This window comes from Sus scrofa, chromosome 14, assembly GCF_000003025.6.
Source record: "Sus scrofa isolate TJ Tabasco breed Duroc chromosome 14, Sscrofa11.1, whole genome shotgun sequence".
NCBI classification, from domain to species: domain Eukaryota; kingdom Metazoa; phylum Chordata; class Mammalia; order Artiodactyla; family Suidae; genus Sus; species Sus scrofa.
This window is the reverse complement of record NC_010456.5, coordinates 75852621-75873276: the sequence shown is the minus strand read 5'-3', so window position 1 is coordinate 75873276 and position 20656 is coordinate 75852621. Positions and strand designations below refer to the sequence as shown.

General features: G+C 35.5%; 1 protein-coding gene across 2 annotated transcripts in view; it reads left to right on the top strand.

Annotated features, from left to right (window-relative positions):
* The window catches only part of P4HA1 (prolyl 4-hydroxylase subunit alpha 1), a 91915-nt gene that overhangs the window by 45845 nt on the left and 25414 nt on the right, over positions 1-20656 (top strand). The window contains exons 8-10 of one of the 2 annotated variants that reach the window (XM_005671052.3): positions 611-787; positions 3861-3931; positions 17729-17828. In XM_005671052.3, coding sequence (XP_005671109.1) covers positions 611-787; positions 3861-3931; positions 17729-17828 — 348 coding nt within the window. 2 annotated transcript variants of the gene reach the window in all.

The window sequence follows — 20656 nt, the reverse complement described above, 5'->3', positions numbered from 1 at the left end:
TGGAATAACTAATTTTGTTAACATAATACATAAATGATTGAAAGGAATATGAATTTTTTTGTTGACCACTCTGTTTTTAATACCTGCTAATAAAAGCACCTGCCTTCTTTGTTTAACAACTTTCTTTTTTCATAGCTACCAATTTTCATCTTTACTTTAAAAAAGAAATCCCTTAATTTAAAAAAAAAATTGGGACATATTGGGGAAAACCTGGTTGGTTTTGTTTTTCCTTTTAGAAACTTTCTGGGTGCTTCCCAGTTACTTTGTGAAGTTGAAGCATTGCGGGTCATTCATTTCATATTTCCAAAAAATTTGATTATTTCTCTCATATTTATAATGCCTGAACTTTATTTTAATGAGAGAAAGGTTAAAGAGAAACCTCACCTTTTAAAAATTTGAGGCCTATCATCTCTTCCAGAAAATAATCATTAATAAAACTTTTTAAATCCTGAAAGTCCTGTTTGATACAGAATATTTGCAGAGAACTATTTCTTTTGTATAGCCTTCCTCAGATACTCGGTGTAAACACTAACATGATGATTGTTTATCTTCATAGGAATAAGCATTATTACTCTAATACATTTATCACCTTTTAAAACTTTATGTTTAGACTCCTCGGAGACAGAAAAAACTCTTTTGCCGATACCATGATGGAAACCGGAATCCTAAATTTATTCTGGCTCCAGCCAAACAGGAGGATGAGTGGGACAAGCCTCGTATTATCCGTTTCCATGATATTATTTCTGATGCAGAAATTGACATTGTTAAAGATCTAGCAAAACCAAGGGTAAATAACTTTTTTTCTTTTTTCTCTCCTCAATTTACCAATGTTTTAGTTTTTACTTTCCAAGATTATAAAAGTGATTATTGATATGGCAGTAACTCTAGAGATAGTTTTAGATGTTGTTGCAAACTAATGGAATTGTTAACTAAGCTCTATTTATACCAGTTGGTCTGTATTTGTTATCACCACAAATAACATACCTTATAACTGGGTTTTAAGCACTTAATTATGAAAGTCATAGTTGAGATTTTTATTCTTAATTAACAAATTTGTGTTTCAGCATATTCCTGAAAAAGTTTTCTTTGGACTTTGGAGCCTTTTAATCTCAGTGACTAATCAAAGACCAACTTTTTATACCTTCTTGTAGTTTCACCTGAAATAATAATTGAAGTAATTTTATTCCCATTTAAGCAAATTATTACTAGAAAGATATAATTGGGCACAAATACCTTGCTAATCTGAAATAATGACATCATATTTTCCTGACTTCATCTCACATCATTTATCTTAATGAGAAAAACAATTCATAACCTTAGCGTTGAGCATAGAACTTCTTTTGTGAGAATGTGAGAAAGACTGCCCTTTATGCTCTTGCCATTTTTCCCATCAGCTGTTGTTAAAATCCGTTTGGTGTTATGGATAGTAAAATACAAACTGCCATCATTTTCATAAAGAAGTTGTTAAATAAACACTAGAAATATTTTTGCTCTCTTATTACACAGGAGTTGGCAAGTTTTTCTGTAAAAGTCCAGGTAGTAGATATTTTTTAGGTTTTATAGGCCATGTAGTCTGTCATAACTAATCACCTTTGCTGTTGTAGTGCAAAAACAGCCATAGAAAATATATAACTGAATGTGGCTATATCCCATAAAACTTTATTTCTATAAGCAAGTGCCCAGCTAAATTTGGCCCATAGACTGTAGTTTGCTGACCTTGTTATATCATAAAAGTTGAATTATCTGGGTATTTGTATTGCAAAATGAACGTGAAGTCAGAATTTTTGTTGTTAAGTTTTACTACTTTTCCAAGTGAGTACCATTGTTTTTTACTGAAGATTACATTTTAAATGGAAAAAGACTTGTTTAATATATATGGGTGTTGTCCATGGGAGTTCTTAGAAATCTTTCAAGCAGAGTGCTACTTAGAATCACATCATATTTTGTCATTCTCTTTTGGATTCCTATATTAGTCCATTATTTGTAGTGAGTATACCTAGTAAACCAAAAATACCTTGATAGAATAATTTATTACAAATTTAATCTCAGCTTAGGAAATGAGGTCTTATACCTCTGGGTTTGGAGGTCTCAGGCTTAAAAGGCAATGACTCAGTTGGATTATTTGGATCAACAAATTCAATGGCAATAAAAATTTCTTACTTTTTTGTTAACCTCCAGATCTTCCATTTTTAGAAAAAAGTTTAAAGTCATTATCATCTCTTTGTGTTAACATTTATGAGTTCTTTTCATTTGATTTTGTGCCCAATCCAAGATTATTTCATTGTTTATGTGAAATATATTAGCAGCTATCTTGAAGGAAAGGAAGATTCACCTTGAAACAAATTTTGAACAACATTGACTTTGCAAACATTTCCATCGCTGAAAAAAATTAAAAGTGAAAAGTTTGGAATGGATCATTAACTGCAAATGGCCGTTCTTAATAACTATAAATTTGACTTCATATTTTAGAAATTTCATTTCCTCACTTTATTCCTCTAACCATTGAAGAAATTTAATTTCCCGTCTATTAGTGTACCTTCAATTCGTGCAAAACAAAAAATTTTAAAAATAATTTAAAAAACATAAAAATTAAAAAAAACAATTGGCTTTCCAGGCTCAACACAGGTGTTTGGAAGTCTATGGAGTTATTTTCTTTTTTCAGCCTCCTTTGTAAAAGTCCCAGAATTCTGACTGATTGGATAAATGCGATTCATTTTTTGTTTTGTAATGCAACTATTTTGATGGTTGGCTTCACAGCTGAGGCGAGCCACCATTTCAAACCCAATAACAGGAGACTTGGAGACGGTACATTACAGAATTAGCAAAAGGTAAGAGATGTGTATATTGCATATTTTGCTCTCTAATGAGTTTTTGTACATCTTACAGGAATTATTCATTAAAGGGAAGTAGTAGGTCATTTTCAGTCTCCAGTCAAGTCACCACCTATTTTTATGCATGGATAAACTGCTTTGTGTTTCACAGGTCTTTCCCTTTAACTAGAAGTTCTGTTTTTAATATTTAATTGGTCTGTTATTTTTAAGGAATTAATATGCTTTGCATCTCTCTTCAGGTTAGGAATCAAATATCCAGGAAATAGATTTATACTTGTTTTCTTTTTCCTTTTTCTTGCCAAAGAGGGGAGAAAAAAAAGCAGCAGCCTGGATTAATCTGGGAATAGTCTTTGTTTATGTATTTCTCTCACATTTATAAATGCTGCAGTGAATTCACGTCGTTCTTCATGGTGATTGTATTGGCATGTGTTCATGCATCTTGTAAAATAACATTGTCATTTTGGAGTAATCTGTGTTTCTCCTGTTGGAGCTTTTATTTTAAAAAACTTTCTGACTTAAAAATTGGCAGTGGAACGAATGGAGTTATGCTTCAGATCTGAGTCTTCCAAATGCTATTACTTATGAGTTGAGTTGCCTTTTACTTCACCAGAGAGATTTAACTACAGTTTTAGCTCGATGAGAATTTAAAAATGAATTTAAAGAGGCTACTAATTACTATTTTGTCAAATAATTCAAAGAACATTAAACTTCTAGATCTGAGAAAGCACCTGTGAAACCCAGTGCAATAAATCATTGACATACAGCGTCAAATGATTTGTTTTTAAAAAAAGTGAAAGGACAATAAATCTACAACAAAAATCTGTCAACTCATTTTTTATTGATTTGGAAGTGGCTTTTCTTATTGCCACCTTTTGAAATGTTTTTGTTGATTTGAAACCATAACCTACCATCTAGACCAATCTGAACTCTTCCAATCACCTGTGGCTTGGCAAAACAAAACAAAACAAAGTCCAAAATTGCCTGCTACGTGAGTAAGTCCTTGTCCTTTCTCTTTTTTTTTTTTTGTAGCTGAGCCGAGCTACAGTACATGACCCCGAGACTGGAAAATTGACCACAGCACAGTACAGAGTATCTAAGAGGTAAGGGAGTAATGGGAAGAATTTTAGTCATATTTGGACTATTTTCTTTCTTGAGAATCTAATTTTCATAAAACCCACCATACAGTTTCCAAGCCCTCGTTTATTAGGCATAAGGTATTTGATGATATCCGTGATGTTTCATGATGAACTAATAAACAGACAAGGTTATGCAGAGGTTTAATGGAGATTTTCTAAAGTAACTTAACTAGATTTTAAAATACCTGCTGAGATAGCCCAAACTCAACCTGATAAGTGAAGTTGTGTTCTCATATTAAAGTAAGGGAAGTTCCCAAAGGCCCTTCACAGAACAAGGCCTAATTTGGCCTCTGTAGAAAAGAGGGCATTTAAAAGTCTCTGGTTTACTCAGTAGCTGTTGGTAGTGAAAAAATCAATGCCATGAAGGAATACCCAACAAATCCTTTGCAAGTCAGTTGGCTTCAAATTCTTTGCTTTTAACATTATTTAAGAGAATCTATTTAAGTTATTGGCTGATAGATCACTGAAGTAATTTTTAATAAAAGGTCACTCTGATACTTAATACGTGTATAGAACTAATAGGAGCTCACAAAATAAGGAACATTATTCTAACAGAACTCCTTTTTCACCTACTTATTTATATAAAGAAGGTTTCTCAGCTCTCATAAAGATGAAGATAGAAGTATCATTGAACTGAATTTGGTCTCATTATAGCAATAGATAATATTTATTGTGTGAATAAATATTCAGATACAATACCTAATTGAAAATGAAATAAGAAGCTTCCTCCATCTCATTAGGAACATATTTTCACTTTTTATATTTGATGATGATTATTTAATCACATTATTTAGATTAACAAATACTAATAATACTTGTAGTAACTCACTCTAGGAGACATCGTTTTTAACACTTAGGCCTTCATATTACAGGAAATTTATATTTTTATTAATTTACATAAATATTTTTGTTGTAGACAAATACAGTGTGGTGAATAAAAGACTTTTAGGCATTGCAATATATGACTCTAGGACAGGGCTTCTCATCATCAACACTGTTGACATAGTGGATCAGATAATGGTTATTGGTTGATGGACCTGAGCCTTGTAGGATGTTCAGCACCATGTCTGGTGCCCACCGAATGCCAGTAGCACCCTTCATCTTAGCTGTGACAATCAAAAATGTCTTCAGACACTGCCAAATGTCCCCTGGTAAGCAAAATTCCCACCACTATCACTGGGGACTCCACCTTTCTGCCCCTGTTGAAAACCACTCTCTCTAAGATAAGAATGGAATGAAAATGCAAGTTCAAGGAAGAACAAGAAACAAATGATGTAAAATTCCCAGATGAAACATTTAAAAAATGTTTCATGTATCTTTTAAAAGTAGTTGATGGTGGGTATCAAATCATTATGGTATCTGGATTCCACCAGATATATAAAATAATCATTTTTCAGAAATTACCACTCTTCAGTATGACAGAATGAAAACCTTTGAAACTCTTAAGATGAAAAATTTCATTTGTCAACTAAAAATTGTGCAAAGGAGTATATAGACTTTTACAACTATTTTGGGGGCACTCAATCAAAAAAAAATTTAATATTGTTGCTGTAAGTCATAGCAAAGTATTGTAAAGGCTAGATAGAATGCATTGATCTGTTCTCATAATTACTTTTTGGGCAAAGCTTTATGTCCTTCATATATTAACCTTCAACATCCTTACCCAGATATCCTGGTTTCCTGTCTGCCCTATACCACTGCCTGTCCCCTTGCCCCTATTAGAAAACAGGAAGAAAATTAAATTTCCTATAATGTGATTTTGATTTCAGTAACATTAATAGATAAGGATTGGCCGTAACTAATTTGGATAGACATGTTGAGCCAGGAGTTATAGTGCTTCTGTGTATTTTAACTAACTTTCCTTTTAAGCTGAGTAAGCTAATTTTCCATATTATTACAGAACCTTATTCATGTCTTTAAAAAAAGAGCCCATTATCCATTTAAAAAAAATAACTTAATTCATTATTTATTTTATCAGACATTATAGCATGGTTTTAAGGCATTTTTACTGTCAGAACTTGTAAGCATCTAAATTCTCCAGATTTGGATGTTTTTAGGAAGCATATAAAACAAAATTTCATGAACTTAGTATTTTGGAAGTGATTTTTGGAAATTTTCTATATATACACAATGGACCTTTTGACAAAATATTCAGCCCACAGAGTCATTGGACTCTTACCAGCAAGTCCAAATAAATTACTCCCAGAAAGGTGATCTACAAACATTTTTCCTTAGAAGCTAAATATTTCTAAACATCTTGAACTTATTTTTTGAGTATTATAGTTTTATAGCTCTAAGAAGCCATTTTATTGGATTTTTGAGAAAGACACAACAATACTTTATATTATATAATAGCAGAAGGTATTAAGCCAGTAGCATTAGAAGCCACAATAAATTTACCCAGTCTTGGCAAAGTATGTAGTGTGGGTGTGTGTTTGTGTTCAAAACAACCTAGTACAAAGAAACTCCGTAGCATAGTGATTATCATCTTTACTCAAGGAAAAGAGTTCAGCAGTTATCTTAAAAATAAAAAATGTATGTTGAGAGAGAGGCCTTAAAAAAGGAATGTGCTCCATAAAATATCCAATATATGTCATATTTTAACAAATAAAGAGTTTTTACTGTTTTGGAAATTTAATAGCTATATCAAGACATTTTCTACCCACCACTGTAAATCTGAATTTTGAAGATTTCTAGAAGTAAATTAAATGAGTGCTTTATGTTTCCTTCATATATTATGCCTCTGAAAAAGGTATCTCAAATGCAAAATAGAAAGAAATTTTGTGTGCTGTATGTGATCCCTTTTACTCTGGGAACATCTGTATTTTGAAAAGGTCAGAAGGGAATTTCAGATATCTGTATTTTGAAAAATTTCTAAGTGGTTGCATCATCAGCTGTGGAAGTGAAAATATGTTCCAGTCTTCTAGCAAATAGAATTTTCTTTGGGCAAAGTATGTGTGGAAATCTATTACTGTTTAAGAAACATAAAAGTTTTTATTTACTTTATTGACTACTTTGAACTTTTGGCAAATCAGCTTTGTCTTTTCCAATTAAAGAAAATAAAAATTTACTACAGCTTGTTAATGAAGAAGGTAATAATTTCAGCTAAATCAGAGAAACAGAATTTTAGTTTTTGAGAGGTAAACATTCAGTTACGTGCTCTGAAAAGATAATTTAGTTATGTGAGCTTGTAAGTCCAGTTAAAGTATATAAATAATCAAATGCAAATAAACAATCTATTTAGTGTGGTAGAAAAAGCTTCTTTGATTCTGATGGAATTAGAATCACTTCTTGGAAGTGGTTTTCATTTTTTTACTTTGAAGTACAGGTTTCCTATAATATGCTATTTTAGTATGCTTAAGATTTAATTACCCCATGTTAATAAAAAACAAATACAGTGTAAAAAGTGTATTTTTACAATATAGAAGCCAATACAAATAGCTTTGAATGATTTCAGATTTTTTTTTTTAATTGGAGTAACTTTTAAAAAGTCTTGCCTTCCATTGAGTTGAACAGTGGTTCTTAGATTGAGATAACTGAAATGGATAGATCTATAGTGTTATTGTATAATTGTCCCACAGTTGTTCCAGAACCAAAGCAACTAGATAAGTTCCCAGCCTAGATATTAGCCTTTCTTTATTAACTTATTAAGCATTTAGAGAAGAATTATTGAATTTTGCCCACTGTACCTGGTGCTTTGGAAATTATCTTTTTTGCCTTTGCAAAAAAAAAATCACATAGTGGATTTATATTAGCTGATTGTAAATTGTTAATCTTTACATATGTTGGATTAGAAGAGGACCCCTAGCCTGGGAACTTCCATATGCCGTGGGTGTGGCCATATAAAGTAAAAAAAGAAAAAATGCCGTATAACTTAGTTGACATTCTAAAACAATTGACAATTAGTTGACAATTCTGGTTGTAAAAAATAATGTTCTTCAAATGACTTTTTTCCTGTTAGGGTAAATGCTCTAACTTTACATTCTCACTCAATTAAAGCACTGAGCACTAGAAGAAAGAACCTTGATTTCTGATGATTTAATTTAATGTAGCAATAAGACTTTCAGATCCTAAAGAATAGTTAACATATATTATAGTATCATTGTCTCCACTGAATTTTCAGCAATGTTAAAACAATTTAGAACTAATTTCTTAGACTGCCTGATAGGTATACAATAATGTTGCTAAAGACAGATTAGCAGTGATGCTTTAAGGATGGGATCCCAATTAGTAAAAATTTTTTTTTTTTTTTTGGTCTTTTTTGGCATTTCTTGGGCCGCTCCTATGGCATATGGAGGTTCCCAGTCTAGGGGTCAAATCGGAGCTGTAGCTGCCAGCCTACACCAGAGCCACAGCAATGTGGGATCCAAGCCACGTCTGCAGCCTATACCACAGCTCATGGCAACGCTGGATCCTTAACCCACTGAGCAAGGCCAGGGATTGAACCCGCAACCTCATGGTTCCTAGTTGGATTTGTTAACCACTGCGCCACGATGGGATTGGGAACTCCGGTAAAATGTTTTAAATGTATGGAGTTCTCTAGTTTAGGAGAATCTTACTAAAATATTTTTGAAGAGGTTTTCATGTAAAAGTCAAATTAAATGAAATAATTTCTGTGTAGAACTCATTTTCCTCTGAGCGAATATAGCAGAACCACCATTAAACAATTTTAAGCTACAGTTCAATGAATTACTGTCATCTGAGGCTCAACTGCTAAGCTTCAAACCTTCCATTGAGACTGTTCATGATATAACAAGAAGTGCAAATTAAAACTTTTAGAAATGTTTAAACAATTAAAATATATATATATATACACACACACACACACATTCTCTTTAGAGCCACACCTGCAGCATATGGAAGTTCCTAGGCTAGGGTTTGAATCAGGGTTGTAGCTGCTGGCCTAACACCACAGCCACAGCAATGCCAGATCCTTAACCTACTGAGTGAGGCCAGGGATCAAACCCACATCCTCATGGATACTAGAAAGGTTCATTACCGCCACACCACGATGGAACTCCCATCAATTAAAGTATTTTTGCCTCGGGAGTTCCTGTCATGGCTCAGTGGTAATGAACCCAGTTAGTATCCATAAAGATGAGGGTTCGACCCTTGGTCTCCCTCAGTGGGTTAAGGATCCGGCATTGCCATGCGCTGTGGTGTAGGTCTCAGATGCAGCTTGAATCCCACATTGCTGTGGCTGTGGTGTAGGCCATCAGCTGCAGGTCCTATTTGACCCCTGGCCTGGGAACGTCCATAGGCTGCAGGTGCAGCCCTAAAAAGACCAAAAAATAAACAAAAATTGTAAAAATGCCTCTAAGGTTGGGAGAAGATTAAAAAGATTTGTACTGACAAGGATTTTATGAAATGGGCACTCTTATAAACAGTTGGTGTAAGTATAAATTACTGCATCTTTTTTAGAGGACCATTTGACATTTATCAAAATTAAAAGTCATCTAGCCATTCCACATCTAGGAGTTGATCCTACAGAGATATTCCCATAAGTGTGCAAACAATATAGAAATTTCTGTTTACAATATTGTGTGTAATAGAGAAAAATTAGAAACAACCTTATTTAATCAATGCTTTACTGATAGACCTTCATGGGTTTTTTTTGGAATTAAAGTATTTTATTTTAAAAAGAAAAGCAGTAGTTTAAAAAACAAAATGAGAAATGGAAATGTAAGGTGATATAGTTTCTGTGGAAGATAGGTTGGTAGTTCCTCACAAAGTCAAACATGGATTATAGTATGACCCAGAAATTCTACTTCTAAGTATATACTCCAAAAAACTGAAAGGAGGGACTCATACTTTCACACCCATGTTCCTAAAAGCATTATTCACAATATTCAGCAGGCAGAAACAACCCAGGTATCCATTAATGGATGAATCAATAAACGAAATATGGTATTAACAAATAATGTAATATCATTCAGTCTTAAAAAGGAATTAAATTCTGATGTATACTATAACACGGATGAACCTTGAGGACATTATATTAAATGAAATAAGCCAGGCACAAAAGGACAAATATTATATGATTCTGCTTATAGGAGGTACTCAGAATAGGTAAATTCATACAGATAAAGAAATGGATTAGAGGTTACCAGGGGCTGGAAGTGGAGGGAAATGGTAAATTATTGTTTAATGAGTATAGAGTTTCAGTTTGGAATGATTACAAAGTTTTGGAACTAGTGGCGATGGTTATATGACTTCATGAAGATATTTAACACCACTGAATTGTGCATTTAAAATGGCTAACTTTAGAAGTTCTCTGGTGGCTCAGAGGGTTAAGAATCCAGCATTGTCACTGCCATGGATCAAGCCGCTGCTGTGGCATGGGTTAGATCCCTGGCCTGGCAACTCCTGCACGCTGTGGGCATGGCCAAAAATGGTAAATTTTATACATGTTTCACCGTATTTTTAAAAATGGTTAAAATGGCTAATTTTATGTTGTTTATTTTTACCACAGTAATTTTTTTCTGATTGTTTTCTTTTGGCTACACGTGTGGCATGCAGAAGTTATCAGGCCAGGAACTGAACCCCAGCCACAGCAATGACAACAAGCCACAGCAGTGACAATGCTGAATCCTTAACTACTAGGTCACTAGGGAACTCCAATAATTTTTTTAAATGAGGTAGTGGTATGTGTATCAATGAGGAAAGATGTCAAGTATTTTTTGGGGGGAATAAAGTGTATGTGTATATTGAGATGGAAGATTGAAGGGTGGGTGGATTCCTTTTTTTAAAAAAATTCTCTCTGTATTTTTGTTTACATACAGGGGAAAAATGTTGAGAGGATATATACCTACTTGTTAATAGCATTTACCTGTGAGGAGTGGGACTAGGAAAGGCACTTCATATACTTTTGTGCTGTTTGAAATTTTTATAATTATATATTTTTAAAATAGCTTTATTGGGTATACCACACAATTCACCTTTTTGAAGTGTACAATTCAGTGACCTTTAGTATATTCAGAGACTTATGCATCCATCACCACAAGTACTCTTAGAACATTTTCTTTAGCCCAAAGAGAAATTCTGTAATCCTTAGCCATAACCATCCAATCCTTAACCCCCTTCCTGCCCCAGCCCTAGGCAGCCACTCATCTGCTTTTTCTCGCTATGGCTTTGCCCATTCAGGAGACTTTGTATAAATGAAATCATATAATATGTGGCCTTTAGTGTCCAGCTTTTTTCACTTAGCATTTTTTTCAAGATATAGTTGAACAATATTCTTTTGTATGGATATACCACATTTTATCTAATCTGCTGACATTTATTTGGGTTATTTCTACTTTTTGGCTATTATAAATAATGCTGCTGTAAAGTTCATGTCTTTGAAAGTTCAAAAGTTTATTTTAATGATATCCTGTTTATTTTTTCTGTTGTTGCTTGTATTTTTGAAGTCATAGCTAAACCACTGTGTAATCTAAGGTCACAAAGATAAATGCCATGTGTTTTCCTGAAAGTTTTATAATTTTAGCTCTTACTTATATTTAGGTCTTTAACCCCCTTTGAGTTAATTTTTAAAATACGGTGTGAGGTAGGGGGTCCATCTTCTTTTTTTTGCATATAGTTTTCAAGTGTCCTACAACCATTTGTTGTATATAATAAACATTTCTTACTTTTATAATTTTAAAACTAAAAAGTGACTGACTGGAATGATAATTTTCTAGAATGGCAAAAGTGAAGGTGGTCTTCTTGCTAGCAGGAGACTTCAGGCTGAAAAATAAGTAAGCACAGAAAAAGCTTAAAGATAAAAAGGGAGTCAGTAACTGCTGGAGTACAGCCTATAGAAAGGTAGATTCAAAAGCATTGATAGAAGCTCCAGCCTCTGAAAGGCTGAAGGACAATGCTTCTACCAAAGTATAGGAGAAAAAGGTAAGAATAGATGCTTAAAAATTGGTAGTGTAGTGAAGGAAGGAACTGTATTAGAAGACAGTTTCCAAGATGAAATAGGGTATTTTATCAAGATGTACTGAATTTGAAACTTTATTAGGACACTTGCCAATCTTGTGTTGCAGTTATCTATAAAAGTCAAGTCAGTAGTTGGTTGCTTATAAAGTTCAAAAATCTATCAGATTGTTGTCAAGCAAAAAAGACAGGTACATTTATATACTAGATATTCTTCTAGGAACTTGGTCAGAATTGGGAGAAATAAGTTCTTAGTATATTTATCAGCTACATCCTTTATAACAGTAAAATTCTTGGATCCTTCCTATTTTTGCTGCACAGAAGAGTTCTACTTGGCCAGTCCTTGTAAATTTGCATGTGATCACCAGAGAGATACTTACAGTAAAATGGAATAAATCTTAGATTAGTTCTAAGACATCTTCAGGATTCATTCATTCAGCAGATATTAACTGAGCATCTCCCATATGGTAGGCACTGAAATATGTTCTGTGGATATAGTGGTGAGCAAAACTAGGCAGAATTTATATGTAATCGGAACTAGTAGTTGAATGAAGATGTCTTACCTTAATCATAGCAAGTTAATGAATAATCACTGTGATAAACATTACAAAAGAAGTATATATGGTACCATAAAAACCTACAAGGGCAGCTGCCATCAGGTGCATGGAGGTAGCCATTCCCTGATATGCTTTAAGTTGCAGGCAGTTGGCAACCCTGACGGGCTGTGAGAAGCCCTGGGTGATTCTGAGGGCACAGTTGCCACCACCTTCCACCCTCCCAACCTAGGGTGATTCTCATAGTAGCATCCAGCAGGTGTCCACCAAAGTCACTGTGATCCTGTTAGATGTAAAAGGTACCACAAGCTTGATTACTTTTGTGAAGAACACTTAATTTCTTTACATCAAAGAAAATATTAAGAGTATCTTAACAGAGAGAAAAAGATAATTCTTCCTTTTTGGAAAGAAGAGGAGTGCCAACAATACCTCAGTATATTGAGGAAACAGGCTGAAGAGGATTCCCCTGGGGTTGGGGTATTCTGATCCTTGCAGCATCAAGGAAATGGAGGATGATCCATTATAGATGGTCCATGATGCAGTAGATAATATGTGCTGGCAGATGTCTCTGGACCAAAAGACCATAGTACTGAAACAACTGTAAGGTGACATGGAGGGCAGTGTTCATGCCTGGGCACATGCATGAAAGCAGCAGTCTTTGAAGATGGATTTCCAGCAGTTAGGAAAAGGAGAACCTGGAATGAAGGTGTATATCTATCCTTCAGGGAGTGTAAAGGCACAGAAATAATTACTTGGGCAGTGTATGAAAGAAGATGTTTTTGAGTTTATTGATGTTACTTTGATACCAAGATTGGGTACGAAGTGGAGATTGAGTTGCTGAATGATTGCAACAGCACTGAGTGCTTGGTCAGTCATATCACTTTGGTCGTTTCTTCTTCAGAGAAGGCTTCCTTGACTCCTCCCTGTGCTGGGCCAAGTCAAAGCTTTTTTAGGATCAGGGGAGGAACAGTAAGAGGGAGCAGGAGGGGGAGGAAGTTTTTAACTAATCACAATCATGTGAATGTAATCACAAAATAATCACAACAAGTCCTACAATAACAAATCCAAAACAGTTAAGAAAATGGCTGTAAGCACACCCATATTAGTAATTACCTTGAATGTAAATGCATTAAATGCTTCAACCAAAAGACATAGACTGGCTGAATGGATACGAAAGCAAGATCTATGTATATGTTGTCTACAAGAGACATACTTCAGATCTAGGGACACAGGCAAGATTGAAAGTGAGGAGCTGGAAGAAGATATTCCATACAAGTGGAAGTCAAAAGAAAGCTAGAGTAACAATCCTTATATCAGACAAAATGGACTTTAAGGACTGTTATAAAAGACAAATAAGAACGCTACTTAATGATCAAGGGCTCAATCCAAGAAGAAGATATAATAACTGTAAATACATATGCACTCACCATAGAAGCACCACGATATATAAGGCAACTGTTAATAGCCATCAAAGGAGAAAGCAATAGTAACAGTAATTGTGGGGGACTTTAACAACCCACTTACATCAGTGAACAGATCATCCAGAGAGAAAATCACTACACACAAGTCTTAAGTGACACATTAAACCACATAGACTTAATTGATATTTTTAGAGCATTCCAATCCAAAAGCAGCAGAATACACATTTTTCTCAAGCACACATGTAACATTCTTCAGGATAGATTGCATCCTGGGCCACAAATCAAACCTCAGTAAATTTAAGAAGATTGAAATCATATCAAGCATCTTTTCTGACCACAATGCTGAGACTAGAAATCAGCTCAAGAAAAAAAAAAATGCAAAAAACACAAACCTGTGAAAGATAAATAATAGCTACTAAACAACCAATGGGTCACTGAAGAAATCAAAGAGGAAAAAACATGAAATTGACATGACATGCTATTAGAATTGAACTAGGATAAATAATACTGTTAACAAAATTTACATTTTTCATATCCATTCAGAGGAAAATATGGGGATTCTTTTTGATCTGATGGATTTATTTCAGTAAAAATCATTTTTATTTGTAAATAATAGTAATTATCAGACTCTCTTAAGAGGTGGTCAGAGGAGTTCCCATTGTGGTGCAGTGGTTAACGAATCTGGCTAGGAACCATGAGGTTGCGGGGTTCAATCCCTGGCCTTGCTCAGTGGGTTAAGGATCCGGCGTTGCCGTGAACTGTGGTGTAGGTTGCAGACCCGGCTTGGATCCCACGTTGCTGTGGCTCTGGCGTAGGCTGGTGGCTACAGCTCCGATTCGACCCCTAGCCTGGGAACCTCCATATGCTGCGGGAGCGGCCCTAGAAAAGGCAAAAAGACAAAAAAAAAAAAAAAAAAAAAAGTGGTCGGAAAAGCAACTATAAAATCTACACTGATATGACTTCCTGTCGTGGTGCAGCAGAAAGGAATCTGACTGGGAACCATGAAGTTGCAGGTTCGATTCCTGGCCTTGCTCGGTGGGTTAAGGACCTGGTGATGCCGTGAGCTGTGGTGTAGGTTGCATACGTGGCTTGGATCTTGCGTTGCTGTGGCATAGGCCAGCAGCTGTAGCTCCAATTCAACCCCTAGCTCGGGAACCTCCATGTGCTACAGGTGTGACCCTAAAAAGCAAAAAAAAAAAAAAAAAAAAAAACACAAACAAACAAAAAAACAACCTATACGGATAACAACTGGCAGGATTAGGACCACATCTCTTGGCTGTTAAATCAGTGCACCCTTTTCACTGGTAAGGCAGTAGTTTGCTGTGGGGGCCACAATGATTAGAAAGTTTTTTCTTAAGTAGCATTCAGTGAAATAATAGAATCTAAGGCAGAGGATTGGCTTTAGATAATGGAGAGAAGCCTTCTTGGGAACTGGAATGAACTAGAATGAACTATGCATAAGGAACAGATTTGTATCTATTTTATCTGCGAAGTAGAAGATATATTATCAACTGAATTAAGGTGGGTTAGGGTTCAGAGTAGAGGTAAAAGTAAAGGCTTGTTTGGAGTTACTGTTCATGATTTTTTTTTTGTCTGCACTTGTGGCATGTGAAAATTCCAGGGCCAGGGATTGACTCCACACTACAGCAGTGACAATACTGATCCTTAACCTGCTGAGCCACCAGGGAGCTCAGTGGTATTCGTGAATTTTTAATGGAACGTATCTGCCCTAAATCTTGACTTTCTCCAGTAAGGTTTGGTAATGCAGTTTAAAGCTTGGAGAAAAGAAATTCACTCAGTATTGTGTTTTTGCCAGACAGTTGAATTTTAGCAAGAATGCTATTGAAATGATGAATCAAAGCTTGATAAGAGGAGTGAAGAAAGAAAAAGTCTGATAGACTGGGAAAAACATAAGTAAAGGAGGTTATTGAATTTTGTGGTTCCATTTTATTGAGCTATAATTTTCATACTATAAAGTTCACCTATTACTGTATAAAATTCAGTGGTTTTTAGTCTGTTTAGTTGTGCAGTCATCACCGTATAATTCCAGAACATTTTCACCACCCCAAAAGGAAATCCTGTACCCATTAGGAGTCATTCTCCATTTCTCTCTTCCCCTGGCAACCAATAGTCTATTTTCTGTATCTGTTGATTTGCCTCTTCTGGACATTTCATATAAATGGAATCATAATGTGTGACTTTTTGTTTCTGATTTATCTTTTTTAACATAATGGTTTCAAGGTTCATCCATGTTGTGGCAAGTATCAGTACTTCCTTCCTTTTCATGGCACAATATTCGTATATGGATATATCACATTTTATGTGTCCATCAGTTGATAGACATTTGGAGTATTCCACTTTTTGGCCATTATTAATAATGAGCTTTTATGTACGAATTTTTCTTTTTTCTTTTTTTTTTTTTTGTCTTTTTAGGGCCACACCTGTGGCATATGGAAGTTCCCAGGCTATGGGTTGAATCCAAGCCTTAGCTGCCAGCTTTCACGACAGCCACAACAAAGCAAGATCTGAGCCTCATCTGTGACCTACACCACAACACATGGCAATACTGGATCCTTAACCCACCGAGAGAGAGGCCAGGGATTGAACCCGTGTCCTTATGGATACTAGTCGGGTTCATTACTGCTGAGCCACAATGGGAACTCCTGTACAAGTTTTTCTATGAACATTTTTTTTTTTTAAAGAATTTTACTTTAAAATTTTTTTTTTTTTTAATTTTTTTTTAGCTATTTCTTGGGCCGCTCCTGCGGCATATGGAGGTTCCCAGGCTAGGGGTCGAATCGGAGCTGTAGCCACCAGCCTACGCCAGAGCCACAGCAACGTGGGATCTGAGCTGCGTCTGCAACCTACACCACAGCTCACGGCAACACCGGATCATTAACCCACTGAGCAAGGCCAGGGACCAAACCCTCAACCTCATGGTTCCTAGTCGGATTCATTAACCACTGCGCCACGACGGGAACTCCTCTATGAACATATTTTAATTTCTGTTAGGTATATACCTAAGAGTGGAAATGCTAGGTCACATGGTGGTAACTCCGTGTTTTAACAAACTGCCAAAGTGTTTTCCAAAGTGGCTGCACCATCCTACCAGCAATGTGTGAGGGTTCCACTATCTTCACATCGTCACCAACACTTGTTACTGTCCATCGTTTTGATTATAGCCATCCTTCTGGGTGTGTTGGATCCCTTTAAAAAACTTTTTTTTATACAAGTAACACATGAATTTTTTTCCTTATAAAATATTAGCATTATATAAATCAGGCTAAACCCCTGTGACCTCCACCCTGGTCAGTTCTTATACCTTGCCTAGAAGGAACAATTGTTTTTAGTTTGGTATATGCATTTTTCCAGAATTAAAAAAAATTATCAATGTAGATAGCCCTTCTTACATTAATCCAGCTGTTTTCATTGAATAAATGTTATTAGTAAATGATAATAGTTTTTTCCTTTTCCAACCTCTAACTGTGGAATGTAACATCTTTCAGAAATCATAACAGCATTAGTAAAAATCACATCCAACAAGAAAATTAACTAAACAAGCAAATCAGTGCATGTAGATAAAGGCTTAATGTCCCATATATTATAGTTTTGTGTTTTGTTCTGCTTTTCCTTTTTTGGCCGCCCTGAAGCATATTGAGTTACCAGGCTCAGCCACAGTTTCAGCCATGCTGGGTCCTCTAGCCCACTGTGCTGCCAGGAATCGAACCTGTGTCCTGGCACTGCAGAGGCACCACTGATCCCATTGCGCCACAGTAGGAACTTCTATTATAGCTTTTTAAATATTAGCTATTACTCTTCATGTATTGAAACTTTATCAGTAAAACTAATATTTTTCTTCTTGTTTTTAGTGCCTGGCTCTCTGGCTATGAAAACCCTGTGGTATCTCGACTTAATATGAGAATACAAGATCTAACAGGACTAGATGTTTCCACAGCAGAGGAATTACAGGTAGGTAATCACATTATCTTTACACTACTTCAGAAGATTCCTCAGGAGTTCCCATTGTAGCTCAGTGGGTTAAGAATCTGACTGGTATCCATGAGGATGCAGGTTCAATCCCTGGTCTCGCTCAGTGGGTTAAGGATTCCGAGTTGCCATGAGCTGTGGTATAGTTTGCAGACACGGCTCGGATTTGGTGTTGCTGTGACTGTGGCATAGGCTGGCAGCTGCAGCTCTGATTTGACCCCTGGTCTGGGAACTTCCATATGCCCTAAGAAAAAAAAAGTGCTTCAGATGAGATTTTCTGACACTGTACAGGCAGTGCTCAGTTTGCATGATGGTTTGGGACTGTAAAAGTGAATATGTAAGCTGAAACCATGTATGATAACTAAATAATCAGTGGCAAAAATTATAATTGTTCTGTGACCTTTAAAATTTTTGTCAGAACATTAAAACTCTTATTATTGAGTATAAATTTATAGGGAAATGAAAAATATGTAACACTAGTATTCATTAAGTACACTTGTGATTTTTTTTTTTTTTCATTCCTAGGCCTGTCAGGTGGCCAAGATAGTGCTCCTTTTTTTTTTTTAATAACTATTTTTTCTGTTTTCTATTGAGAAATAATTCACATACTATAAAATTTACCCTGGTTTTATTATATTCACATGGTTGTGAAACCGTCATCACTGTTTCCATCACCCCAAAAGAAACCCCATTTAAGTAGTCACTTTCCTTTCTCCCTCCTAGTGCCCCTGGCAATTGCCACTTTCTATGAATCTACCTATTCTAGATGTTTCTTATAAGTGGAATAATACAATATGCAGCCTAATATGTCTGGTTTATGTCATGTAATAGTGTTTTTAAAAGGTATGTCCATGTTGTAGCATGTATCAGCACTTTTATTTTTCATGGCTGAATAATATTCTGTTGTCTGGATATACCACATTTTATTTATCAGTTGAAGGACATTTGGGTTGTTTCTACTTTTGGCTATTATGACTAATGCTATGAAGATTTGTTTACAAATTTTGTACAAACATTTAAATTTCTCTTGGGTATAAATGGAATTGCTGGGTCATGTGGTAATTTTAGCTTAATATTTGAGGAACTGCCAAACTGTTCTTCAAAATGGCTGTACCATTTTACAGTCCCATTGGCAGTGTATGAGGGTTCCAGTTTCTTCACATCCTTGCCAACACTTGTTCTTTTTTTATTTTATTGAAGTATAATTGATTTGCAATGTTAATTTCTGCTGTAGAGCAAAGTGATTCAGTTATTTGTATATATATATATACACACACACACATTCTTTTTCATATTCTTTTCCATTATGGTTTATTATGATATTGAATATTGTTCCCTGTGCTATACAGTAGGAGTTTGTTGTTTATCCCTTCTATATATAAAAGTTTGCATCTGTTAATCCCAAACTTCCAGTTCATGCATCCCCCAGCCCTGTCCTTCTCAGGAACCACAAGTCTCTTCTCTCTATGAGTTTGTTCCTGTTTTGTCCGTAAGTTCATTTGTATAATATTTTAGATTCCACATATAAGTGATATCATATGGTTTTTGTCTTTCTCTTTCTGACTTACTTCATTTAGTAGGCTAATTTCTAGGTCCATCTATTGTTGCTGCAAATGGCATTATTTCATTCTTTTTTATGGTTGAGTAATATTCCATTGTATATATGTAACATATCTTCTTCTTCCATTCCTCTGTTGATGCACATTTAGGTTGTTTTTGTGTCTTGGCTGTTGTAAATAGTGCTGCAGTAAACATTGGAGTGCATGTATTTTTTTGAATTATGGTTTTCTGTGGACAAATGCCCAGGAATGGGATTGCAGGATCAAATGGTAGTTCTGTATTTAGTCTTTTAAGGAACCTCCATACTGTTCTTCATAGTTACATTCCTACCAACAATGTAGGATGGCATCATTTTCTCCATACCCTCTCCAACATTTATCATTTGTAGACTTTTTTTTTTCCTTCCTTTTCAGGGCCACACCTGCAGTATATGGAAGTTCCCAGGCTAGGAGTTGAATCAGCTACAGCTGCTGGCCTACACATAGCAATGTGGGATCCAAGCCACGTCTTGACCTACACCACAGCTCATGGCAACACCCAATCCTTGACCCACTGAGTGAGGCCAGGGATCCAACCCACGTCCTCATGGATACTAGTTGGATTTGTTTTCACTGAGCCACAATGGGAACTCCGTTTGTAGACATGGTGATGATGGCCTTTCTGACCAGTATAATGAGGTGGTTCTTCATTGTAGTTTTGATTTGCATTTCTCTAATAATTAGCAATGTTGAGCATGTTTTCATATGCTTTTTTGGGCATCTGTATATCTTCTTTGGAGAAACGTCTATTTAGATCTTATGCACATTTTTTGGGGGTGTGTCCATGGGATGCAAAAGTTCCTGGGGCAAGGACATTATAGCTGTAACCAGAGCCTGGGGCAGTGACAATGCTGGATCCTCCCCACAAGGGAACTCCTACTGCCAATTTTTTGATTGAGTTGTTTGTTTTTTGATATTGAGCTGCATGAGATGTTTGTGTCTTTTGGAGATTAATCCCTTGTTGGTTGCTTCCTTTGCAAATACTTTCTCACATTCTGTGGGTTGTTTCTTTGTTTTATTTATGGTTTCCTTTGCTGTGCAAAAAGTCTAATTACATCCCATTTGTTTCTTTTTGTTTTTATTTTCATTGCTCTAGGAGGTGGATCCAAAAAGATAATCACTGTGCTTTATGTCAAAGAGTGTTCTGCCTATGTTTTTAATCTAGAAGTTTTATAGTATCTGGCCTTGCATTTAGGTCTTCAATCCACTTTG